Consider the following 27,534-nt stretch of genomic DNA (forward strand, 5'->3'; position numbering starts at 1 on the left):
TCAGTCAGTCAGTCTCTCTCTCTCTCTCTCTCTCTCTCTCTCTCTCTCTCTCTCTCTCTGGATCAACGACCTCTTGTTATCTGTCTTCCCTCTCTCGTCTTAATTGTACAGTAATTATTGCAGGATTCACAAAGCTGCTCTTGACGTGGAGCTATACAATGGAGGTCGTTGTCTGTATAAAGTAAACACATTCCCTTCGTAACACAACCCTTTGATGAGGAGAGGATCCGAACCAGAATCCTGAGTGTTAGTGCGTCGCGAGTGTGTACCATTACGCTACGCTTGCTTCACTTGTTGTGGCGCCTAAGGGTTCACTTGATGCGGCGGTCTCAGTCAATCAACTCTTCAGTCACTTGCTGGTTATTGGTTGGTGCGATCCGGTCATTCCATCACTGCACTCCGATGAGGTTTCTTCATTCTTACGCCATCTCAAAGAAAGAAAAGGATTAATTAATTTTTATACTTCTTACTCATTACTTATTTAACTTACTACTGTCACTGATTATGATTATTCGTCTGTAATGTACTTGAAACTTATTATTCTCGCTTAACTATTTTTTTTCTGTACTTATGTTATTTCCTTATCATCTAACTTTTGATTATTGTTTTCAGTAAGGGACGAACGCCCATCGCGAGCTACAAAGAGAGATGCTGCTACAATTCTCACATCACTAAGATCATCTCGTGACATTGGGAGTTCCAGTGGGAATTTTCTAATCCTATGAAACAGTTTGGATTGATAACGTTTAGGATTTTTCTCCTATAACTTAAACTTGACTTCACATTGTTGAAAAGAACCAGAAAGCTCAAAAGTGAGGTATTTTACTTCCTCCTTCGGTGTTACCCATCATGTACGGGGAAAATGGGAAATATAAAGAAAGAAAAATAAATAAATAAATAAATAAACCGTGACAGAAACGCAGAACCTTAAGTTAAGCATTACAAGACAAAGAAAACCAGCCAGCCAGACAGGCAGACAGACAGATGGAGACGAACAGCGAGATAAATAGTGACAGGCAAGCGGAACCCCCGAGCTCTTAAGTATCCCATGACCTTATTGTAGCTCCCCGTCCCCTCTCCTCCCCTCACCTCGCCTCATTACCCACCAAGGAAGACACTTTCGTCGCATTCCTTATTTCTAGAGGACGCTGCCACTCTATTCCCCGCTCTGGCGCACCCCTCCCTCCTCCATTAGACGCGCTGTTCCTAGCACCCAATACACCCCCACTGCAGACACGAGGAGGGGAAAGGAGGGAGGGTGTCAGTCTCCCCGTCTTAGCGCCGATCCATCACCGACTATGAGAGCTACAAGAGTGACGTCACGGCGCTCAGAAAGGTGGAATTAACGACTTGTGACCAATGCCATTACGCTCTCCGACCTCCCTTAGCCCAGCCACCCTCCCTTTCCTTCCTTAGCCGTGTTCGAATCCCTTAACGCGCGGAGGTAAACAAACGTACAATACAGCCACAGACTCACACACACACCGCCGCAGAATCCACATCTCTAACTCGTCCGATTCGAAGCTAAGTGGCGGGGAGGGTTTGAGTGCGAATGGTGAGCGGTGCTGTGAATGGAATTGTAATTAAATTTGCGTAGCGTGCGATAAATGAGGATAAGTCTGTAATGTTATTCAGCGCGCGGCCACGGAACGGGACGCAGCTGGTGGCGGTATTTGGTGGGAAAGATTACTCGCCAATATTCAGATGAGCCCAGAGCCACTTAGGGCGGGAAACTGTTACTGCGCAGGATATTGTATTTGTGAAGATTTGAGGAACGCGCAGCTTAGAAAGGGTAACAGAGAGAGAGAGAGAGAGAGAGAGAGAGAGAGAGAGAGAGAGAGAGAGAGAGAGAGAGAGAGAGAGAGAGAGAGAGAGAGATTAATAGTTCCTTTCTATACCTACTGTTATTACTGTGAATGCAACCCCACACACACACACACACACACACACACATGCAACCCCACACACACACACACACACACACACACACACTTAAGATGATACAACCAAATAACCAAGTCCACAAACAAACAGGCAGACAAACACAAACCGTACAAAATAAACACAAGCACAAACAAACACACAATCGCCTCAGTCTGTTTGTCCAGCGCCCTCTCAACCCTCCCTCGGCTCCCCTCTCTCCCTCTCCCCTTCCCTCCCTCTCTCCTGCCCCTCTCTCTGTTGACCGATGTCCACCAGAGACCAATCAACCTCTCACCATCAGACGGAGAGAGAGAGAGAGAGAGAGAGAGAGAGAGAGAGAGAGAGAGAGAGAGAGAGAGAGAGAGAGAGAGAAAATGACAGTATTACACAAATTCTAATACGCATAAATCAAAATAAGTAAAACATGAAAGATAATTAATAATGCATATCAAATAAACGTGTGTGTGTGTGTGATAATACATGGCGGTAATACATGGAATAAATGACACAACAATATTCGCATATTAACGTGAAATTCAGATAATATGATAAACATGAACACACACACACACACACACACACACACACACACACACACACACACACACACACACACACAGTTAGTCCATCACATCCTTTCCTTTCCCTTGTTCCTTCTTTCTCATTCCTCTCTCACCTCCGCCCTTATCCCCCCTTACCCTTTCCTTACCTCCCCTCACCCCTTCCTCACCTCCCCTCACTCCTTCCATTTAATATGAGACCTTTGTCCATCGGGAGCTAATCCCTGAAGGGGACGGGTCACTCCCCAGAGAGAGAGAGAGAGAGAGAGAGAGAGAGAGAGAGAGAGAGAGAGAGAGAGAGAGAGAGAGAGAGAGAGAGAGAGAGAGAGAGAGAGAGAGATTTGATCCGCATGATTGATCGTGAGTCTACAGTAACGTTCTTCCTTTGTTTACCATCATTTCATGAAGGGGAAGGAAGGGAGGAAGGGGAAAGGAGGGAAGGAGGAAAGGAGGAAAGGAGGGAAGGAGGAAAGGAGGGAAGGAGGAAAGGAGGGAAGGAAGGGAGGGAGGGATGAAGGGGAGAATTGAGAAGCGGCAATGAGGTAGCAAGGGAGGGAGGCCAAGAATTATCGGGTGTGAGAAAGAGAATTAAAAAATGTAGCAATGAATAGATAAAGTGAAACGAAAGGTCTTTGTGTGTGTGTGTGTGTGTGTGTGTGTGTGTGTGTGTGTGTGTGTGTGTGTGTGTGTGTGTGTGTGTGTGTGTGTGTGTGTATCAATATACGCAAGTGTTGGTCTGTCTCAATATGAAAAATACTGGTGTCAGAGAGAGAGAGAGAGAGAGAGAGAGAGAGAGAGAGAGAGAGAGAGAGAGGAGAGAGAGAGAGGAGAGAGAGTTACATTAAAGGTTGGTGTGGCGAGTAGGAGACCCACTCCCCAAAAACACTTAATACACCCAAAATAAACCCAAAACAAACTCACAACACCTCAACATACTCACAAACACACCCAAAACACACAAAAAAAACACTCCACACGACTCAAACCATTTAAAATATAACTAGAAACATCCTAAACCACATTTAAAACACCCAAAATTTACCCAAAACACAATGATAACAGCAAATATACACCCAAAACATACCTAACAACCACCAAAACACATTCTTAACACCCCACAACATTCCTATATAAATCTAAAACACATAAAACATCCAAAATACACCAAATATTACGGAGAACGGCAGCGCAGCAAGGGAAACTAAGCTAAATATTGTTCACCGGTTTTGCCTCCTCCTCCATTTTTTCTTATTTCTTCCTTCTCCTCTTTCATTTCTCTTATTTTCTTCCTTCTACTACAACTATCTACACGCCTGACTTTAGAAACAGCTGGAAATACTTGGAAAACACTGGAAATTACGGTAAATATTGAGGAGACACTGGAGCAGACCGAGTCCTGGATCCTTGATGACGTCACAGGCGAGGTGCCGGCGCCCCGCTGCCATACGTACGTAACGTATTCATTTTGAAATTGACCCATAGAAAAAATGAAGCTAGGCTCGAATGCATTATATATTCTGACTTGACAATTAGTTTAATTAATATTCACAATATCAAAACATCTCCAGCTTGAGTAGTTATAAAGAAATATTATATGAAATATGGAAAAAGTGTTGTAATCTTTGACACCATTAAAAACACTGAAAAGTCTACCCATTTCACTTTACACTGGTAAAAACACACTTTAAAAAATCTGAACTATTTTTTAAAATAATGCACACTTAGTTACAAGCTATAATAAAAAAATAAAGAAGCTAAAAAATGATAAAATCACCACATTCAACGGGACAATAAGCCTATTCAGATTCCACATACTTAACTCAACAGGAACGCAACATACTTTAAAAATCATAAACGATTTTTTGAAGCAATAAAATCTTCATTAAAGCCTCTAATAAAAAAGCCAAAAACCAGGCTGGGTAAATTTCACCGTACAAACTGCCCCTTATTTACATAAAAAAACACCAAATTCAGCACATTTACTTAACTGAAGCAAGAAAAAAACACTTCAAAAGCAACGAAATATTTTTAGAAACCATAAAATCTTACTATACAAGCCAAATAAATTAATTCAGAAAAATAAAAAAAAATATTGGAACCAACAAGCCGGAACAGGTGCCAGTTCATCATGGCGGCCCTCGGCAGCGACCTCAGTGGGGGAGCCGGCGGCCATGTTGCCTTATTTATTCCTATATAACACCAAAACCAGGCAATGACGGATATATCTGACCAGCGGATATGAAGGCTAGACATGTGGATCCACCTTGTGATATGTTAGGCTTACAATAAATGAGAGACGAGGCAAATAATGGCTAATAACACAGCTGACGGCTTGTTTACATATTGGCGAACATTAAATATTTGAATAAATTTCCAACTCTTTCCAGACTCAGACGTAAACAAAACCTAAAAATAAATAAATAACCCCTAAAAAAACTAAATAACGAATAATAAATCCTAAATAAAGGAGTACATGACACTATAGGGAGGAGAATGTTGTGGTGAAGGCAGTAAGGCTGACTGTAGGGAGGCTTGCACCGCTGGACTCACCTTACGTACTCGTGCATCTCTGGTGTTGCTTGGCGGTGCTCGGTGCAGGAAGAAGCTGCCGGGAAGACGGAAACACTGGTTAATAGAACGTGTGGGACAAGACTGACCAGTGCTGACCAAAACACTGGAAGTGGCCAGGCGGCCAGGCAGCCTGCCAGCCGCACTACCTCCACAGCGCCACCTGTCACTGCTCCTCCACTCACCCACTCAACATACACACACTCAGACAAAAGTTATATATATATATATATATATATATATATATATATATATATATATATATATATATATATATATATATATATATATATATATATATATATATATATATATATATATATATATATATATACACACGAGTTATATATATATATATATGACGAGCTTGTTAAGTTTTTACAGTAAAGTGTACGAGACAGTAGATAATGGTGATAGTTATGATAACTTATATCTGGACTTTAGAAAAGCGTTTGACAAGGTACCCCATCAAAGGCTCCTGAAAAAGGTTAGGGGACACGGGATAGATGGGAAGGTGTTAGGCTGGATAAGGTCATGGCTAAGCGACAGGCGATAAAGAGTTGTAATAAACTCTACAGCTCTACATCCGAGTGGTGTCTTGTAATTAGTGGGGTGCCACAGGGATCAGTATTAGGGCCATTGTTGTTTTTAATATACATCAATGACTTGGATAATGGAATTAGTAGTGATGTTAGTAAATTTGCGGATGACACAGATAGGTAGATTAATTAGGTCAGAATCGGATGTCATCGCCTTGCAGGCAGATTTAGATAGGATCAATGAATGGATGGACAGATGGCAAATGCAGTTTAATATCAACAAATGCAAAGTACTTAGCGTAGGTAGAAGAAACCCACACAGTAGGTACACAATAAACAACGAAACTCTGGTAGGTTCAGAGTACGAAAAATATTTATGTTATAGTTAGCTCTGAACTCCTAGGAAAGCAATGCATAGAGGCCAGAGACAGGGCGAATAGGGTATTAGGATTCATTTTTTGGTGTGTTAAAAGTAGAAGGCCCGAATTAACATTAAAGTTATATTTGGCGCTGATCAGACCTCATCTAGACTACGCTATGCAGTTCTGGTCCCGACATTACAGGAAAGATATAGGTCTATTAGAATCAGTACAAAAGAGAATGACAAAAAGGATACAGGAGATGAGTATTCCTTACGAGGCGAGATTAAAGCTGTTAAGTTTATATTGTTTAGAGAGACGTAGGTTAAGAGGGGACCTGAAATAATTCTAAGTGGTATAAGGGGGATGTAAGCAAAATTCTTAGGATAAGCAACCAGGATAGAACAAGAAATAACGGGTTCAACCTTGAAAAAATTTACGTTTAGGAAAGAGATAGGAAGAAATTGATTCTCAAATAGAGTGGTAGATGAGTGGAACGGACTCAGTAATCATGCTGTTAGTGCTAAGACATTAGGGAGCCTTAAGAGAAGATTAGACGGGTTTATGGATGGGGATGATAGGTGGAAATAGGTAGGTATATTTCATACAGGGATTGCCACGTGTAAGCCTGGTCACTTCTTGCAGCTTCCCTTATTTCTTATGTTCTTATGTTTCTCACTGAAAGCTTTCTTAGTTCCTCTCAACAACAATAGAAAACGAAAACTGTTTAAAGGGTAACATTATTATTCAATGCCCGAGTCTTGCGCCTGCCTCTCTGACGCCCATCGTAAACAGATCTCAACACAATCAGGTCTTAGTGAATCAAGGGGCATTATTATTATTATTATTATTATTATTATTATTATTATTATTATTATCATCATCATTATCATTATCATTACTATTACTATTACTATTATCATTATTATTATTATTGTTATTATTATTATTATTATTATTATTATTACTATTATTGTTGCTAACATTATTACTATTATTATTATTATAATTATTATTGCTACTTCTACTATTACTACTACTACTACTACTACTACTTCTGTTGTCATCGTTTAAGGAAACAAACAAACAAATAATATCAACCACATTTCATTAGCACATTCATCTCGCTCCTCCTCCTCTTCCTCCTCCATCCCTCGGTTTCCATGGAGATAAGGAAGACGTGAAAGAGGAAGGCAAAGGAAAGAAGCAGTGAGGGAAGAGAGGGGAAGTGAGCGAGGGGTGAGAGTCCATGCGAAGGGAGGAGGCTTTGAGGGAAAAGGGGAGAGGAAAATGTAAGAGGAACTAAGGGTAAATGAAGAAAGGAAAGTGGCGAAGCAGGTGAGGGGAGAGTGAGAGAAAAGGAAGGTGAGGGGAAACTGCACGAGGAGAGGAAAGATACGGTGGAAACAAGAGGGGAAAGTGTACGGGAAGGGTGTGAGGGGAAGGGGAGAGGGAATAAAATGAGAGGACACCGAGGCAAGAATGTGAGGGAGGAGAGGGGAAGGATCCAGACTGTGAGAAGGGAAGGAGGGAAAGAAGGGAATGGAGGGAGGGAAGAGGGTGTGAGAGGAGGAAGGGGGTGTGAGGGGGGAGAGGGGAGGGTGCGGGGTCGTAATGGGTTGGGATCTATTGCTATGCCCTCATGGGAGTCTGAGATCATGACCCTTAAGAGACTATAATGGGGCTGGACCTGTTGTTTCTCTCTCTCTCTCTCTCTCTCTCTCTCTCTCTCTCTCTCTCTCTCTCTCTCTCTCTCTCTCTCTCTCTCTCTCTCGCCCAGGCCAATAACTCAAGCCGTCACTTGCACTGAACTGCCATTGGTCACCACAACGACCACACGGTGACGCAAATGAAGACTGATGACGTCACAGCCAATCGCCTTAAGTGATTGGTCGGCAGTGATTCTCGCCTCCACTGTCACCCCAGCCGCTGCTTCCAACTGCCTCATCGCACACACACAAGCGTTCCTGTAACATAGAGAATACTGTAATGCTTTTTAACGATGTGTAATGATCATGAATAGTAATGAGTTAAGGGACTGTGATGTGGCGGAGGCGTGGCAGGTAGGGGTGTGGTGGTCGAGGTGGAGGGGATAGTGTTGTGGTGTACTGGTGTAATGGGTATGGCTTGGTGTTGTGTTGTTTGGGTGTATGGGGGTTTGGTGAGGATGTGGCTGCGTGTTTCTGATGTGGTGGTGTTACATGGGTGAAATGTCGTTGTGGTGTGTTAAAAGGTCAGTTTTGTTACCTAGTTGTCTTGCGTGTGAATTATTTACATAGTAGCAGTGTATAGATCCTTAAATAAACTCGTATGATCCTCTCTTCGTATCTGTCTATATCGATCACGTCTTTCCTTCACTTATCCAGTTCTTCCTTCACTCTCCTTCAGCGTCAGGGTACAGTGTGTTGTGGTGGCTTCTATATGACAGTGGTGTTATTTTATCTGTGTCTGTGATGCTGTATGGGTGAGTGTGGCGGTGTTTTCTGTGTGGCTGGGATTCTGTGAGTTCTGTGTGTGATGCAGGTGTGTGCGTTTTGTGAGGCTGTAAAGGTGAGATGTGTTGACTGCGGCTGGAATCCTGTGAGGTCTGCGTGATGCGGGTGTATGGGCGTGCGTGGGATGCTGCGAGTGTGTGGGTGTGGGGGTGAGGCGTGGCATGGCCGTGAGGTGGCTCAACAATCACCCAGCAGGCTGCCAGATACAAGGGCGGCTGCTCAATTATGCCCAAGTAGCAGCAATCTTCTCTCTCCCTCCGTTAGACGTGCTGTCCATACCGACCTTTTTCCTTCCTCTCCCTCCTTCCTCTCCTTCCTTCCCTCTCTCCCTCACCCACCAACCTGATCATTGCCTTTCGCTGCGTCACAAACCGAACTCAACATTAACTTAAAAATGCCGCCCCCAGGAGAGCTCAGAGCAAAGGGCCGAAACCACAGCGCTACAGAAAACTGGAAAAATGGTTCTAGTCGCTCTCGCCGCACGGTCGAATTCAATAAACAAAGAGCAGCACCCCCTAACGCCCCGGAGACCTCCCTTGGCGCCGCGCGGTGGTCCCTGAGGCCGTCACCCAAAGTCAATGGTTGGTTACATCAAACGTGTGAAGTAATTGGATTAAAAAGCCATTTGCCCCAGAGAAAAAAGTGGCGGAGGGAGGCCCGGACGTCACCTGTGGGCGCTGATGTCATCCATATCAGGCCCTCCTCTTCTTCTCCTCCTCCTCCTCCTCCTCCTCCTCCTCCTCCTCCTCCTCCTCCAGCACCCATTCCACAGGGAACGAGCACCCTCTCCTTTCCTCTCTTTTCCTCCCCTTTCGCCTCCCTTCCCTTTCCCTTTCTCCTCTGTCGCTTTGTTCTGTTTCTCTTCAGCGCCGTTTCACACTTGGTCGCGTCATCTTCTCACCCTCATCTGCTCTCCATTATGCATATTTACGGACCGCATAACCGGATTTAGCAAAGATAGGAAGGAAAGTGGCTTAAACGATGTAAATATGATCCGGGGAGGGAGTCTGAGGGAGGAAGTGGTGTGCTGCTAGGGCGGGGAGCCAAAAATGGAAGATGGGAAGCTGTGCTGGTGTTCTTGTGGTGGTGGTGGTGGTGGTGGTGGTGGAGGAGCAGCGGGTGTGGTGTGGTTTGGAGTGTGAGTGTTTGGGAAGAAGCGTAACTGTGTGGTAGTGTGGGGGTGCGTGTGCTGTGTAAACGAGTGTGGTGGTGTTGAAGGTACTTGTAGTATTTGTATTGGGGTAAAGCACGGTCTTGCGCCAAATATATAAAACTGATGAGGAAAAAAAAAGTTAATTTCACCAATCAAACTACTACCACCACCACCACCACCACCACCACCAACAACAACAACAACAGCAACAGCATCACTACAACGCATTTCTCTCAGCATCAGCATTCGAGCATTCAGGCCACTAACAGACCTGACACAATTCTCTCCTGAAACAAATCCAGCGAGAGAAAGAGAGGACCCGCCCCCGTCGAGTAAATATTAGCTCTCGGCGGGGTATGGGAGGGCGTGCGGCAGCGGTAAATATTAAGGGAAAATTGAAAATGATTACCTGACATTAGCGAGCCGTGGGGAACTGAGAGAGAGAGAGAGAGAGAGAGAGAGAGAGAGAGAGAGAGAGAGAGAGAGAGAGAGAGAGAGTCAGACGAGGAAGGGCAAAAGTGGTAGTGGTGATGGTGGTGGTGATGGTGTTGTCGGCATGGAAAGGACACGAGGAAGAGGCTGTATGGTAGTGGTAGTGGAAGAGAAGGGCGAAGACGAAGAGGTGGAAGGTTACAAAGGGTAGGCGGGGAGTGGGTGTGGTAGTAATAGTGGTAGTGGTGAGGATGATAAAAATCAGCGACATACTATGCGTGGAAAATAAACCGAAAGTTATCTTCGTAAGTAGTAGTAGTAGTAGTAGTAGTAGTAGTGGTGGTGGTGGTGAAAATGGAAAAAAAAATCAAATTGGGAGGGGTGGTCCTTGTTACCACCACCACCACCACCACCACCTCCTCCCCCTGCTGTTGCTGCTGGTGCTAGGGGAGGGAGATTCAGTATGGAAATTCTTGCCCGGGAGGCGGAGTGATGCCTGTCCTTTTTCCCCGGCGTGAGGGCAGCCTTTGACAAGCGCTTTGATGACGGAGAACCTGGTCTCGAGAGGAATCTTCGGGAGGCGAGGCGGCGGGGAGGCGTAGGGGCGGGAGCAACGGTGCGGCAGTATACCCACACTCACTCTCGCTCCCTCTAGACACAAGGGCGGCTTTAGGGTCCTCACTGGACGGGGAAGGAAGGGCGTGTGTCCCCCGGGAGGTGTCGACTGCGGGAGCCAACATAAGGTGTGTACACGACCGCCTCTTGATATGAAGTGTGGAGCAACTGGCGGCAAATTTACATGTATACATCTCTTTTACTATCGACTGATGACGGTTCTCCTGGCGCGCTCCCTCGCTCTCCTTGGTTTTTATGGCACCGAACGCCCTTCCGATTCATGATGCCCGCGACGACGTGCTTGCCTTCCCCGCGCGCCGTGTTCCGTTCCTAGGGTGGCGGAGAGTGAAGGAAAGGAAAACTACTTGAAGAAATTAAGAGAAAAATAGTTCTGATCGTGGACTCTCTCTCTCTCTCTCTCTCTCTCTCTCTCTCTCTCTCTCTCTCTCTCTCTCTCTCTCTCTCTCTCTCTCTCTCTCTCTCTCTCTCTCTCTCTCTCTCTCATTCCCATTAAGTGCTTGAGGGGGGAGCAAAATGTCTACGGTATTTCTAAGCCTCGTTACACTAGGTAGGGGCGAAGGGATGCGAGAGTTTTAGGTGAGTCTTCCTCTAACTCGCTAACGTTTTCTCTTTTTTTTTCCCCGAGCGGCGATTAAATGTATATGCTTTTGTTTTCCATATTCGCGTGTTATTTTAGACTGGGTTTGTCTTTACTGTTTGCTGGGCGTTTTAAATTTTGTGATAAACTGTGGAATTGTGTGGTGGTGGTGATGGTGGTGGTGGTGGTGGTGGTGGTGGTGGTAAACCGTGGAGGAACGAGAGACAAGGGTGGTGATGGTGATGATTGGTGATAATGGTGGGCATGATAGAGAGAGGGAGATGGAGTGAGATGATGGTATTAGTGGTATGGTGATGCAGATAGTTGATAATGGTGATGGATTTTGTTGTAAATGGTGGTGATGGTGGTGGCTGTGATGTAATTGTGTGTGGTAATGATGAAAAGTTATGGCTGTGGTGACAGAAATGATGAGAATAAATGATGATGATGATGATGATGATGATGATGATGATGGTATTGATTAGTTGTGGTGACAATGATGAAGATGAGGTGGTGAATCTGTAACGTCATGGTGTAGTAATAGTGACTGGTAGTGACGGTGGTGATGGTGTTGGTGATGATGGTGGTTACGAGTGGTTGTGAAGATAGTAAATAAGAAATGATGCTAGTAGTAGTAGTAGTAGTAGTAGAAGTAATGGTGGTGGTGGGGATGGCGGTAAGAATGGATGGTGATGGTGGTAGTGATGGTGATGAGTGGTGGTGGTGATGGGTGGAGACAGACGCACTACTTGATTGATGACGCTCGAGTGTGTGAGTGAGTGAGTAATGAATGAGTGTATGTATGTGTGTGTGTGTGTGTGTGTGTGTGTGTGTGTTTGCGGGTGAGAACGGGCAGGTGGAGGTGAGGGAAAAGCGGGAGGGAGAGGAGGAAAGATCTCTCTCTCTCTCTCTCTCTCTCTCTCTCTCTCTCTCTCTCTCTCTCTCTCTCTCTCTCTCTGTTTCTTCTCCGTCTTCCTCTCTTTCTCCATCTTTTTCCTTTCGTCTCTCTCTCTCTCTCTCTCTCTCTCTCTCTCTCTCTCTCTCTCTCTCTCTCTCTCTCTCTCTCATCTTTGCTCGCCTAAGTTTTCTTTTTCTTCATCCTCTCCTCCTCCTCCTCCTCCTCCTCCTCCTTGTTTTTCTTTCATTTCCTCCTCCTCTTCCTCCTTCTCCTCTTGCTCTTTACTTCTTTTCTCCATCCATCCTTTCCTCTTCCTTATTCTAACTTTTATATTTTTCTTTGCTTCTTTTTAAGTTTATAATTTTCTGCATTCTAAATTAATTTTCTTACTTTTCTCCACATTAATTTCTACTCTTCCTCTATTTTTACTCACCTCTTTTCCTCTTTTCATTATTTCCTCTCTCTCTCTCTCTCTCTCTCTCTCTCTCTCTCTCTCTCTCTCTCTCTCTCTCTCTCTCTCTCTCTCTCTCTCTCTCTCTCTCTCTCTCTCTCTCGTTGCGCGCGCGCGCAACGAGAGAGAGAGAGAGAGAGAGAGAGAGAGAGAGAGAGAGAGAGAGAGAGAGAGAGAGAGAGAGAGAGAGAGAGACTATGTGCCTCTCGCCTTTAAATGTTACTTACTACAACTGGAACCCGTATACCCTCCCACTTCCCCCATCCCCTCCTCCTCTTCCTCCTCCTCTTCCCCCTCCCTTCCTGTCTGCGCCCATCTCACGCCGCCGATAAAACAAAACAAAACCAAAACAAGACGCAACAAAAAATAACAAACAAGTGAATGCATGAAAAAAATATCCAGATAAAAATAAAAGCCCCCGCCCCCCTTCGAAATAAAAAAAAAGAAAGATGATGCTGTTAGTGAATAAAATAAAGAAAATAAAGAAAAAAAAACGAAAAAAAACAAAAAACACCAATAATAAAAACACAAACATGAATGTATGCGGAAAGGGAATCAGACAGACACAGAGAGAAAGAGAGAAAGAGACTAGGAAACAAAAGACGAACGCAAAACGACACGTAAATAAAACCAGGCTACACACAATCGGATCCTCCCGTACGCATAAATTCTGCCGTGCCTGGTTCCAACTATAGATGAAAGAACGCACATAAAATATAGAGGAAAGAACCCGCCTTACTGACATCAACGTAACCTAAAACAATATACGTCGACATGAACATTACAGGATAAACTAACGTAAAGTGGCGGGGGGAAACTTGTTACGAGAGAGAGAGAGAGAGAGAGAGAGAGAGAGAGAGAGAGAGAGAGAGAGAGAGAGAGAGAGAGAGAGAGAGAGAGAGAGTGAGTTTATAAAGTAATTACTAACACATTCAATATAAAACATAAAAAAAAGTACTGGCAAAATGAAACTACGACGCGACACTGAAAGAGTAATAATAATAATAATGATAATAATAATAATAATAATAATAATAATAATAATAATAATAATAATAATAATAATCGATATAGAAGAAAGATGGACGGTCAGTGATACCAACAAAGTATAAATGAACAAAAAAAAAGTCTCTCACATTGGATGAACGATGAAAATAACACTAAATTTAATCATAGATGAGGAAAGTCAAGTCTCTCTCTCTCTCTCTCTCTCTCTCTCTCTCTCTCTCTCTCTCTCTCTCTCTCTCTCTCTCTCTCTCTCTCTCTCTCTCTCTCATAGAAACATTACATCCACTTGAACACAACAGAGATGAAAGAAATGTCACGACCACAACACACGTATGACAGTTCGGAATCCCACCCATACACGGAAAACCCGCGTCACACTCACAACACAAATAAAAGGTGGCGAGTTGGGTGCTCCATAACGCGCAGTAAAGAAGCGTGACAGGTGAAAACTATTGCTGAAATCCGCCATGAAAAGTGTAAGTCATAAAACCACATTACTGGTTCATGTGTAGGAAAGAAAGGATGAAAGAAAAACGGGAGGGAAAATAAATGAAAAAAAAATCGTAAATTATCAATAGAAACGTGTTAAGATGTACGTATTATCATCATATGTAGTGAAGTTATATTAATAAGCTATATAGAAAGATGCACTGAGTAATTAATTGACCGAGGAACAGATATTAATTAACACAAACTTAAGCCATCATCATCATCATCATTATCATCATCATCGAGTGAAAGAAGTAAGTTTCTATTAATCATATCATCAGCATTGGGTTCAAACATGGAAGTTAGTGGTTCCAGCATTCTCTCTCTCTCTCTCTCTCTCTCTCTCTCTCTCTCTCTCTCTCTCTCTCTCTCTCTCTCTCTCTCTCTCCGGTAATTCTTTTTAATATTCATAAAAACACCTCGCACATTACTTCTCCCCCACCACAGTACACCCAACACCACACCTACACACTCACCACCACCACCACCACCACCACTACATGCCAAACACCACACTACCACACCCAAACCACAGCCACACCTTACAGCCTTACACCACACGACACTGCACCCGGTCACACCAAACCATCCACACACGCCAAGACTTTGACAGAAACATTACACAGTACGAGACTAACAATCTTCTCATTATCGCTGAATGAAAACAAGAATTCTACGTAACCGCGGCATCACCATCTACTCTAGAAACAAGAACGGGAGAGAGAGAGAGAGAGAGAGAGAGAGAGAGAGAGAGAGAGAGAGAGAGAGAGAGAGAGAGAGAGAGAGAGAGAGAGAGAGAGAGAGAGACGGCAAGACTCACTGTATAAATCTGCTTCGCTTTGACACGTGAGGCAAAATCCAAGTGGTGTAATTAAGTCAGGTGAGCGATCGCTAATAACTCACCTGTAATTAGTGCACGGGGGAGGGGACAGGTGTGTTACGGGCGGCGCGGGTCAGTCTGTCTGTCTGTCTGTCTGTTGATTTGTTCTTTTTGCAAGCCTTTTTTTTCGTCACGAGTTTGTGAGTGTATGTCGGAAATGTTTTGCTTCTGTCTGTATTTTTTTTATATTCGTCATTGTTCTCTCTCTCTCTCTCTCTCTCTCTCTCTCTCTCTCTCTCTCTCTCTCTCTCTCTCTGTGTTTATATTTTTTTCCTGTGATTATTTAAATTTGTAAGGGTAAGGCTCTGGTTGTTGCTAATTTACTCTCTCTCTCTCTCTCTCTCTCTCTCTCTCTCTCTCTGAGTGTGTGTCATTCGGCATCTACATTAGCGCTGTAAGAATATTAGAAAAGGTTAGAATTCAAGAACACGTCCCCTGCTCTCTCTCTCTCTCTCTCTCTCTCTCTCTCTCTCTCTCTCTCTCTCTCTCTCTCTCTCTCTCTCTCTCTCTCTCTGTCCGGTCTTTGCTCCCTATCTCTTATCTCTCCTTCCGTTCTCTTGTCCCTCTCTTTCTTTGTCTTCCTCCCTAACTCACTTCTGTCCCATCCTTCTTCCCGCCAGTTCCTCCACATTGTGCGCTCTCTCTCTCTCTCTCTCTCTCTCTCTCTCTCTCTCTCTCTCTCTCTCTCTCTCTCTCTCTCTCTCTCTCCTGGTATCGTCTCACAGCGCCGCCAGAGCCCTCTACCTTACACAGTGGGAAATACATCATCAATATATGACGTGGGTGAGGTGGCTCTCTCCCCCCGCCTCTCTCACTCTTCTCTCTCTCTCTCTCTCTCTCTCTCTCTCTCTCTCTCTCTCTCTCTCTCTCTCTCTCAATTCATCTCTCTCTAGCTCCCTCTCTCTCTCTCTCTTTACTGTACTCTCTTTTTAACTCTTTACCGAATCTCTTTTTCTCTGCACTTTCCTCCACCTGGATGACTTCTCTCGCGAGTGGAGGAGAGAGAGAGAGAGAGAGAGAGAGAGAGAGAGAGAGAGAGAGAGAGAGAGAGAGAGGCAGAGAGAGCGCTTCAGGGTAAGATAAACATTGCAAGAGAACATTGTTGATAGTCTCGCGCCACGACATCCTCCCCACAGGGCCCGCCAGCCAATCACCGCCCAGATGACAGCCTGGTGACACTGCCAACGCGCCAATCACAGCGCGGGTGACAAACAGGTGACACAGCCTCCGGAATCCTCATTTATTCCCTTTTATTTCTCCGATGTTTCCACTTGCACCGCCTCTTATCTTGCAGCGAGGGACGAGGGAATGAATGTACGAGGCTTGACTGTGGGTTGCCGAGGGCTGGGATGTGAGGGCGGTGTCTGAGAGGCGTTTATAGATCTGTGTGTCCCGAGTAGAATTGTCACCAGGTAGTGGTGACAAATATGGCGACCAATGGGAGAGGCCGCTTCCTCCGCTCCCCCCATTTACTCCCGCTCTCACTCCCAGCGCTCCCTCAGCCTCCTCCTACATTGCTGATGTTTTCGTCCCCGCCGCCCCGGGATTACGTGGAGATGAAAACGAATCGCTGAGATCCCAGACGAAAAAATTACCGCCGCGTAGATTCTGGGAAGGAAAAGTCCCTCCTTCCCGCCCGCCGGGGAGAGAGACACAGCCAATGGGGAGGAGGAGCGGGGCTGCGACACGCGACACCGACCAATGAGCGGCCAGGCGACACTCAGGTGACACTCCACGCCCGGAAAGGCGACGTCGTTGGTTAAAAAGACTGAGTTTCACGTTTGCAATTTAACGCCACCGGTGAGCGGGTCCAGCGGGCGTTGGGGACAAGCGCCGGGGCTGCCCCGGGGAGAGCGGGCCAGGTGGTGACGAAGGTGGTGGTAGTGGTGTCAATGGCGGGCGCCCTTTGTTTCAGTCGCTGGATTTTTCTCCTTTCTCATTTCCCGGGACTGAGAGAACCTCGTTGCACCGGGGGGAAAATTTTGGCACCCCGGCCCCGCTCTCGGGGAAAAAACGGGGGCGGCTGGTCGGGACATGCGTGAGGCTGCCGAATGTCGCGACCCTGGGCGACACTCTCTTCTGCCCGACCCTGAGTGCCCCTCGCCCTGGGCTGCCCGTGACTCGGCCCTCCCGCCCATAATTGCCGCAGCAAAGCCATGGCGGAAGGCAGCGTGGCGGGAAGGAGCAGGGTGGTGGGCAGAGGGAAGGACGAGAGATCAGGGGCGTGAACTGGCAACTCGGGGCCGCGTCGGCTGCGCCAATGCCGCTCAATATCTCGCCTGCGTCCGGTTGCGTGCATGACCCCGCGGTAACAACAACTTGGGTCCCACAACCAACCAGGTGATGCGTCCGATTCCGCTCTACCTCACCAGCACCCGCCCGTCCCCGCCGCCACGACAGGCAGACCCGGAAACACGGCCTTGGCAGGGGAGGCGTGGCGGAGCAGGGGCGTCGGTGAGGGTAGCGGTGGCAAGGTGTGAGAGAGAAGTCATGAGGGCGACGGACAGAACCGAACACACGTGGGCCACCCGCCTGGAAACGTCCTTCGCTGTCTCAACGGCGAGCAAGAAAACTCAGGGGGCCGCGAGCAGGGTGGCCAAGGCCGGGCCGCGACGCGCTACCTGCTCGCCACCTCCTGCACTTCTTTGTTGAAACTCAACTTGCTGAGGCCATCTTGGCTTCCCCGCGGCCTCAGGGGACCACGGGGTACATCCCTGGCTAGGCGGCGCCTCACCAGTCAGCCAGGGAAGTGTGTCGGAGCCCTGATGATCGCAGGTCCCTCTCACCTTTGGCTACACTGCACAAGAAAACCCAAGAGGCTGGAAAGAGACCAAAATTGAAGACTCCGGCCCAAGACGCTGCCAAGCCACACAGCGGACATGGTCGCCGGCCGCCCCATCCACCGCCCGCCGCCCGCCACTACCGCCCGCGCCGCCCACGCCCCTCTGGCCAGCAGTCCACCCTTCCCGCCTGGTATCTCATGGAGGAAAACCATTTATACGTGGGCTTTAAATAAGGCTACAATGTGGACCGGCCGGGGTGACAAACAGCCCAGATGCCCCCGGCTGATAAGGGCGCTCGCTCGCTGGGGGGACGCCGGGGAGAGGCAGAGGGGGCGCGGGGCACGGGGGGAGGGGGATTATAAAGCAGCTCGGCGCGTAACTTACAAGATATAATAAGTAAACCGACTTTTACGGCCAATAAGATTAGACTTGATCCCCTCAAATAGAATAAACTTAAAAAGAGAGAGAGAGAGAGAGAGAGAGAGAGAGAGAGAGAGAGAGAGAGAGAGAGAGAGAGAGAGAGAGAGAGAGAGAGAGAGTTCCATCACCAGTAAAGATGGCGGTGGCGGCACAAGAGACAGTGAGAGCCGTCCTAATGACCGCCCTGAAACTCGACCCGTAAAATTACTTAAAGGAACGAAGATTCTTAAACTCAAAGCGAAGGGCGAAAATTTCCCTCGCCAAAACAAACACTGACAACACGAAACAAACACCTCCGTTTATCAAATATCAGACGAGTGAAGAAAAATGTGTCTGGTATTAAATAAAACGACTACAGAAGCAACTAAATGGCATGATAAATATTCAGCTGCGTGATAACATTTTACGAGTTTCTTGTATCGTACGAAAACTTACGGAAATAATAAAATACTTGTACGTTACATCTTCTTCCCCTTACCCTCTCTATTTTATTTATTTATTCTTTACTGTTATTAGTTTTCTTTATTATAACTAGTATGGATTAGTGGTGTAATCTTTGTAATCTCAAAAAATAGAACTACTACTATTACTACTACTATCACCACCACCATCACCACCACCACCCCAGCAGAACTACCGGGTTGAAAGTTACGAGAACAAATCAGTTACGAGGAAGACCACTCAAATCTCCTCTTCTCGAAAACGATCCCAATGTGATACAAAGACACGGAAACAAACAGGAGAGAAAGCAGGACCGCAAAGAGGCACCATTGTCTTCCTTCCTTCACTCCTCTTGACGTGTACATGGGTAGCTGTGTGTTTGTTTGTGTTTACCTTGTTTGTTGAACTACCGGGGACCCAGACCTACCTGAATCAACACCGCAGAGGACAAAGGAAGCCCGCGCCCCGCCATAAACAAGCTTAATTACAGGTACAAAAGGTGAGTCAACAGTCAGGTAAATTCCTTTACGAAGGGAAGCGGGAAAAAAAGGAAGCGGTGGTGAGGAGAGCGAGAACGGAAGGAGAAATAAAAAAGATGGAAGTATAAATAAAGAGGTGAGAGGGAGGAGGAGATAAGAAGAGGGACGGAATGAGGGTATATGGAGGAAAATACGTGGAGATAATGAATAGGAGGAAACAAAGGAGGGTTAAGAATGGCAGAATTTGCAAAAGATGGAGAAAAAGGAGAAAGATATGAGGTGATACCGTGAAAAAAGAGACACAAGGTGAGATGATAAGTAAATGAACCTGGTAACTGAGAGAAGAAAGAAAAGTACACGAGAATAGGAAGAAAAGAAGAAAATGAGATGAAAATAAGATAGAAAAATAACATTACATAAATAGGAAAGTAAGAAGACTAATGTTTGAAAAAAAGTGCAAAAAGTTTAATTTACGTTATTTGTAGAGCATGTAATTTGCATTGGAGGTTTGTTTAGTTATTATTTACTTCATTTATTTATTTGCTTTTCTTACTCGCTGTACACTGCTGCCGCCACCACCATCACCACTTCAACTACTACTACTACTACTACTACTACTGTTGCTACTACTATAATTATTGTTGTTACTGTTACTGTGACAACAGCTTTCTTTTCATGACCACTATCTACCAACATCAAAGTAACAAAAATGACCACCACCACCACTACTGCTACTGCTACTACTGCTACTACTACTACTACTACCACCATCACAACTACCAAAACTCAATATTTCCCTGCTTCGCAACCACTGCTTCTGCTGCTCCTCCTCCTCCTCCTCCTCCTCCTTCTCCTTCTCCTCCTCCTCTTCCACCTCTTTTCTCTTTCTCACCTCTCGTATCCTCCTCCTCCTCCTCCTCCTCCTCCTCCGCTCCTCCTCCTGGCCAATCCTCTTCCTCCTCCCACTCTCTCAGCATCTGTCAGCCTCTAAAAGGGAGCGGAGGGAGAGAGAGGGAGAGAGGGAGAGAATAAATCCCTGGGAGTCTCAGTGGAGAGAGAGAGAGAGAGAGAGAGAGAGAGAGAGAGAGAGAGAGAGAGAGAGAGAGAGAGAGAGAGAGAGAGAGAGAGAGAGAGAGAGAGAGAGAGAGAGAGAGGGTGGGGTGATGTGAAGGGGAATAAATGGGAAAAGGAAAGGAGGAAACGAAAGAATAGAATGAATCGAAGTAAGGAAGAAAACTGTTGAGAAAAAGACGAAAATAAAAAAAGAGAGACTAAAAAGACGAAAATAAAAAAAAAAGAGAGAGACTAAAAGCTATCAGTCTGTTTCTTATTTTCCGTGTGTGTGTGTGTGTGTGTGTGTGTGTGTGTGTGTGTGTGTGTGTATTTTCAGACACCTTGGCGTGGTTGTTCTGTTTTTGACGTTTTCATGAAAATAACAGTTTTAGGAGAATGGACTAATTTCTTTCCATCTTTTTTTTTTTTTTTTGATGGATTTTTCTTTCATTTTTTTTTTTTATTCCCGGAAGTAAAAGTATAGTTTTAAGAAGGGAAGAAAAGAAGGAGAGGAGAAACTGAACTGGAGAGGAGGTTTAGGAAGGGACGAAGCGGAGAGAGGGATAGAAAAAAAGTGGGAAAAAGAGAAAAAACATAAAGGAAAATGCGTACTACATTCACACACACACACACACACACACACACACACACACACACACACGTGAAACTTTTAAGTATACGTACATGCATAAATAGCACAAAAAATATAATCATTCGCAACACCATTAAGAAAACTTGCAACACTCGTATGAAATAACATACACAAGCACAAACAAAGCTCTCTCTCTCTCTCTCTCTCTCTCTCTCTCTCTCTCTCTCTCTCTCTCTCTCTCTGCAACACTCCCAGATGCTTGCAACACCGCGCAGCACCGGCAACACACGCGAGGCAGCTTCCCTCGGGCGCCGCGAGAGGACACTGCAATATTCAGACGTGCAATCTTGGCGCGGCGTGTCATGTCAACAGTGAGGAGAGGCAAGCGACACCCCAGCTTTAAGACGCGAGCACACACACACACACACACACACACACACACAAAGTATTCTCTCTCTCTCTCTCTCTCTCTCTCTCTCTCTCTCTCTCTCTCTCTCTCTCTCTCTCTCTCTCGCTCACATACTGGGGATCACGCCTCGTCTTTGCCTCACAACCCGCCAAGCAGCGAGGGGATCTGCAGGCTGTGTGGGGTGTGATCTTCTAAAACTAATATTCCACACTGGTTCAAGATATCCATGTTGATTCTTTTCCGCCGGGATGCAAACAAAAGCTTTCCGATCCTGCCCTTTACCGCCTACCCCTTCTCTCTCTCTCTTTTTCTCGATCCCTCCCTCCCCCGCCCTCTGTACACGGAGCGGGATGAGCACACGCCGGTAGGATCTTGAGGATTGTGGTCATATCTGATGTTCAGCCGGGGTAATATAAGGCCATGCTTTATGTATGTATCACTGAAAAATGCAGGATGGCAGATTGCGTTCGTCTGGCCATCCGCGGAGGGCAAGAAACACTGCACGGGGCAAGGCAGCATTCTGAATGAGTGGTGGATAGACTACCGCAGAGCAGGCCGTGGAGACAGGACAGCAGGTTCAGAGGAAAGACTGGGAAATGCAGGACTTGACAGGCAGGTTGTGCATGACAGAGCGATGCTTTGCGACCTGTGGCCAGTGACAAAGGACGAGTCGTGTAAAGGCACATCATCCTTTGTGAATGTGGCTGAATGCAAAACAATACCAACTGTGTGTGTGTGTGTGTGTGTGTGTGTGTGTGTGTGTGTGTGTGTGTGTGTGTGTGTTTTATTTTATATATATATATATATATATATATATATATATATATATATATATATATATATATATATATATATATATATATATATATATATATATATATATATATATATATATATATATATATAACAGGCACGAATTTAATTAAGTGAGGGCGGCAGGGCTGGCAAGAGGGATCCAGCGTTCATTTGTTCCGATACTGCCACGTAATAAACTCCCGGGGCGTCGCACAGGACCAAGCGACTCATTTTTGAAGCACATGGCGCGCGCGCGCGCGCCCGCGTGTGAGTGTGTGTGTGTGTGTGTGTATATATATATATATATATATATATATATATATATATATATATATATATATATATATATATATATATATATATATATATATATATATATATATATAAACAAGAGACGGGAGCACTAACACAGCACACAAAGGCTCCAACTCCAGGTGAGGCGGCCATTTAGGGGATCCAACCCCAACCGGGAGACGAATGGATCAACATTAAAGGGGTGCGTCCGGGGCGAGGCTGCATCTATACCGCGATTTTTCATCCACTCCGCCTGGGATGAGAGAGAGAGAGAGAGAGAGAGAGAGAGAGAGAGAGAGAGAGAGAGAGAGAGAGAGAGAGAGAGAGAGAGAGAGAGAGAGAGAGAGAGGAAAGCGGAAGAAGGAAAATATGTAAATGTGAAAAGTAGTGAAGGAGGAGGCAATGGATGACGCAGAGAAGGTAAAGAGACAGGAATAAAGGAGGAAAAGGGAAGACAAAAGAACGATCACTTTTCACCCATACATCCATTTATAACACTCGTCCTCTTCTTTCCTTCAACATCCCCACCCCCACCCCCACCCCCACCCCCACCACCACCAACAACAACAACAACAACAACCTTTTTTTTCCCTTCTTTATCGTCTATTTTCTTCTTCCACAAACACCTTTCATCTTCGTTTCTTCCTTTACATTTACATATTCTCTCTCTCTCTCTCTCTCTCTCTCTCTCTCTCTCTCTCTCTCTCTCTCTCTCTCTCTCTCTCTCTCAAGTATGTAGCAATTAAAGGCACATTATATGCAAGAAAATGCTATTCCCGTGCAGATAAATAAGCAATTTCCAAACTTCCATCCAATCCGTAGTGAACACCCACACGGACTTTGTGAATGTCGGAAGTAGTTGGAGAAGCGACATTGCATTTCACAAAGTTCATCTCTGCGTCTTTGATTTATTCCAGTAACTATCTATTACTCATCTCTATATGTTTCCCCCGTTTCCTGTAGATATATAACTTAACGCTTTTTTTTTATTTACTTTCATTTTCGTACTTTAGATTTGTTTTTCGTTATCTTTACGTGTTATTCACTCTCATATTTCTTTTACATTACATTTACGTTGATCTTAAAGGACAGGAGGTTTTTGACACGGTAAATGAATTTTTTCTCTTTTTCGTTGCACACGGCAGCATCAAGGCGTGCCGTGTCCCACGAGGACCTGCAAGGAAAGAATGACTTCCCCGATGCCTGGCCGGTCTGAGGGACACTCGCACGTCATGGCTTCTATCAGAGTGCCAAGGGCGCCGCCAAGTGCCTCTTCGCTCCCCAGGCAGCACACTTCGTCCAGTGCCTCCTTCAGCATACTGCCGAGGTCCAGCACGTCGTTGGCTGGATCACCTTCCTCGAACATCACTGAACAATTACCGTACGATTCATGTAGATCAAACTCTGGCCGCTCCACCTCCCCCATGAACGTGCTGAGGCCGAAGTCAATGAGGCTGACCTCGTGCAGGCCGCTCTAGTCGCGGGCGGCGCTCACCATCACATTGTCTGCCTTAAGGTCGTTGTGCACCACACCCTTGGCGTGCACCTCTTGTACCCTCAGGGCAACACTCAGCACCACCTGCACCACGCCCTGCTCGTCCAGTGCCGCCTCGTCCAGCAGGTCCTGCAGGGTCGTGGAGCCAGCGTTGGTCATGAAGATCCTGGGGTCCTCTGGCGGCCCCAGGTGGAGCAGGCACGGCGCCCTGCCTGCCCCATCAAGATGCCGCAGAACCTGCGCCTCGTGCCGGAAATGTGATGCGAAGAAGTCACCAAGACGGGGCACCTTCACCACGGCGTCCTGATCTTCGTATACAGTCCGGTGCACCAAGCCAAAGGCGCCCTCACCCACCAATTCCTTGTCTTCGCTCTCGCCAGTCATCGCTGTCTTTGGGATTCTCAGGAATACAACCTGACACAATAATGTTCAGAATAGCTAAGTCCTCAAACTCTCGGGTATTTGATGAAAAAATTAGACTGGATTATTTTGACGAAAGAGGAACTTGCAAGCTGTAGAAGGATGAGCTTGAGTAAAGAAAAAAAAAAAAACTTCCAATCAAGAGAGAAAAATAATCGTGATAAGAGATACTGGTTCATCACAATTCATCTATTCATTTTTTCAATATCAAACTATATCTTGCAAAGTTGTCTATGCAATCATTTCATCTAGGTTATCTTCTTAGTTGATCAAGATGCGGCACGGGGACGCGGCCAGCAGGTTGTGCCTAAGGAGTCGTGCTGGGCTGTCCTCTCAGGGGACGTCGATAACATCTTGAAAGGTTAAGCCTCACGATTCCCATTACTTCAGGCTGGTGTTAGTGTCCGGCGCGGGAGGGGACGGGAGGGGAAGAGGACAAGCGTGCGAGGAGAGATTGAGGAGAGCCAGGGTTTGGGTGGTCGTGTCTGCGGGATGGGAGTCACTTTGTTGTGTTTTTCACGCGATGAGCATCACGGGAGTTTCACGGCAAGGGGGGAATCATAAGAGCAGCCATGGTTATCGACTAAATGGTATAAAACACTGATATCACTATACGAGTGGGAATGTATATATGTAATATATGTTATATATGTAATGTAAGGGAGGCAGACTTTTTAAGAGACTTGCAGTAGTAGTAACAATAGTTGTAGCAACGTAATATCGGGGCTCAGTGATGTTATAGGTACACTTTAGCTTTTAGGAACCTCACGCGACTCTCCTTTTACTTTTGAATAAAGTAAGATTCCTAACAAAGTAAGATTTCCTTTGTGGTGGCCTGAAAAAAGACGAGCATTCGATATGATTGGAGGAGGCTGGGGGAGGTCTTTCTCCTGTAATGAAATGTGAGACGCTGATGATGATGAAAATAAAACCATCACCAAAAATACTCCAATATGTAAAGCATTGGGACTGGCATCTCAGCGGGCTCTTTTTTTATTGGATTTTTTGTTGTCCTTGGCCAGTGTCCCTCCTACATGAAAAAAAAAAAATAAGTGTAACAGCTCAGACCATCCACCTTGCAATAATCCACCATTCCATTTACCAGTTACTTAAAACATGCGTTAGCGGCACTGGCTGTAATAGTTTATATTCGAAAAAACACAGTCGCGGAATTCATGACCACGTTGAACTGTCGCCGGGACGCGCCATAACCCAGTGATGTGCGGCAGGTCGTTAGAGCCAGTCGTGCGCCGTCCACTGAGACAAAAAGCGGTGCACGGGTCTGGTGCCTCCTGCCCCTGCCCGCCATGATGATGATGGATGTGGGAGGGGCCGGTCATTTTGTGCCTGTTCTCTCTCTCTCTCTCTCTCTCTCTCTCTCTCTCTCTCTCTCTCTCTCTCTCTCTCTCTCTCTCTCTCTCTCTCTCTCTCTCTCTCTCTCTCTCTCTCTCTCTCTCTCTCTGTTACTGTTTTATTGTTTGTCAGGCTTCGTCTCGCCCTCCTGTTTTCTTACTAGTCTATCATATGATAAAATTCTTGTACCTTCTATAAATAGCCTTGTTAAGACCAGCATGTTTGAGGCAGCTTGGTTTTTCCTTTGTATTCTTGTATTCTTCCTCCTCCGCCTTGTCTCCCTTTGCCTTGTGTTCTAAGGATTCGCTAGCTTCATAATGTGTCTTCAGTGCATGTTGGAAATCTTACCCTTCCTTATCTCTTCCGCAGTTTCTACTTGGTTTCTCTTCCACAGAATTCTGCTATTTAGTCGTTCTGGTCTTTCTGGGTCCAGTTTTCTTTTTTTTTTTTTCCTTTCCTTCGAGTTCTACCTCCTTGCTCATCTTCATTCCTCCATTTCTCAGTGAGGTCAAAATTCCCTGCCGCACCTTTACCTTCTCATTTCTTTCACCTCAATCTCTCTCGGCCTTTCCTTCGCCAACTCCGCGACGACCACTTCTTCCTTCTCTTCTTCCTCCCCCTCTTCCTTACTGAGGTCAAAATATTATCCATTTGCTCGCGGCAAGTTCCCTCCCGTGAAAAATGGACCTCCGCGAGACTCTTGTAGAAAAATGATTGAGTAAATTCTGTTAATTACGAGGAAGCGACGCAAAGGGCGGACACAGAGAGGGAGGCAGGGAGGAGAGGGAGGCTAGGGAGGCTGGGAGGGGAGGACTGAGCGGAGGGGCGGAGGGGACAATGGGAAGGAAAGAGAAAGGGAAGTGTTTGTGAAAAAAAGTAAAGCAAACAAATAATAAGAAAAAAAGGAGAAAGTGGAATTTTTTTTTTCAATTTTTTTCTATAGGAAAGAAAAACATGTCTTTTACTTTCCAGAACTCGCTACGGAATATTGACGTCAGCTGTCCCCGGATGAAGAAGACTTTTCAGGCCGCTTTTTGTATCCCCTTTTAAAATCTTTTCTTACATGCATAAAAAAAAAAACGAAAAAAAATATACATAGCAAATGATAGTTTTAGTGTGTGTGTGTGTGTGTGTGTGTGTGTGTGTGTAGGGGCCACGTTTTGTTCGCCAGCAGTCAAGTTTTCTCCACAAAAATAAGCGAAAGCCAAAATGGACTTCCCCTAATTTTTGCCCCAGGACCTTTGCGTCGAGGGGGCGAAGGGAGCCGGTAGGGGTGACAGAGAACGGGGGCGAGAGGAGTGAGGGAAGGGGGAGGGGGATGTGTCCTTGGGGGTCAGGGCTTTGGGGGCGGATCAGGTGCGCCATCCTATGCTTACAGTAATTAGGAACAACACAGGTGCTAAGCGAACGAAGGAGGAAGTTTATTGTATTCGTGGCTTTATTGAGAGGGAACCACCATCACTACCATCACCACCATCACAATGCACCATCACGACCACAATGACTCGGGTTTCCAAATGTGTTTTCATGATTCTAGTGACACTTTAACAACCACTCTGCATTACCAATTGGAAAGACACCCATGAGAACCACAAACAATCACCTGCGGCCTTTGAAAATAATACATACGGAAGAACAAAGCGTTTAAGAGTAAGTGGTTTAATATTACCAAAGAACACTGAACCATATGCTGCCCCACACCTTGCTTGGGAAAAGTCACAAATTCGGAGTGTTGCTTAGGTAAAGACACTTACCTAATATCGCGGGGAACAATTGAGTAGACGTGCAAAGTATAAAGAGCCTCTAAGTTGCGCTTTGGTTAGAAGGACGTGCGGTGTGATCGTAAGGAGGGAGGTACTGTACATAGACTCCTACTGAGGAATTTGTTGGATACATTTAACTATTTATGTGGCAATATTATGAAAAGGAGTGTGAGTGTGTGTGTGTGTGTGTGTGTGTGTTATAAGAGGGAATAACACACACACACACACACACACACACACACACACACACACACACACACACACGAGAG

The 27,534-nt window shown here is 45.7% G+C and overlaps 2 protein-coding genes across 9 annotated transcripts in view; both read right to left on the reverse strand.

Annotated features, from left to right (window-relative positions):
- The window catches only part of LOC135110652 (uncharacterized), a 205,615-nt gene that overhangs the window by 8,304 nt on the left and 169,777 nt on the right, over positions 1 to 27,534 (reverse strand). For 3 of the 8 annotated variants that reach the window (XM_064023202.1, XM_064023200.1, XM_064023205.1), the window contains one exon: positions 7,780 to 7,916. Coding sequence is in view for 2 of the 8 variants with exons in the window: in XM_064023203.1 (XP_063879273.1) it covers positions 7,830 to 7,916 (87 nt within the window). In the remaining 6 variants the exon portion in view is untranslated. Of the gene's footprint in view, positions 1 to 269; positions 429 to 5,033; positions 5,227 to 7,760; positions 7,917 to 19,982; positions 20,079 to 27,534 lie in introns of those variants that run through there. The other 5 variants (XM_064023201.1, XM_064023206.1, XM_064023203.1 and 2 more) reach the window with 4 other exon arrangements.
- Positions 22,999 to 24,342, reverse strand: LOC135110783 (uncharacterized). The gene has a single exon (XM_064023384.1). It carries the CDS (start codon positions 24,111 to 24,113, stop codon positions 23,709 to 23,711), a length of 405 nt encoding a protein of 134 aa, XP_063879454.1. The 5' UTR covers positions 24,114 to 24,342; the 3' UTR covers positions 22,999 to 23,708.

This window comes from Scylla paramamosain, chromosome 20 (genome assembly GCF_035594125.1).
Source record: "Scylla paramamosain isolate STU-SP2022 chromosome 20, ASM3559412v1, whole genome shotgun sequence".
NCBI lineage: Eukaryota > Metazoa > Arthropoda > Malacostraca > Decapoda > Portunidae > Scylla > Scylla paramamosain.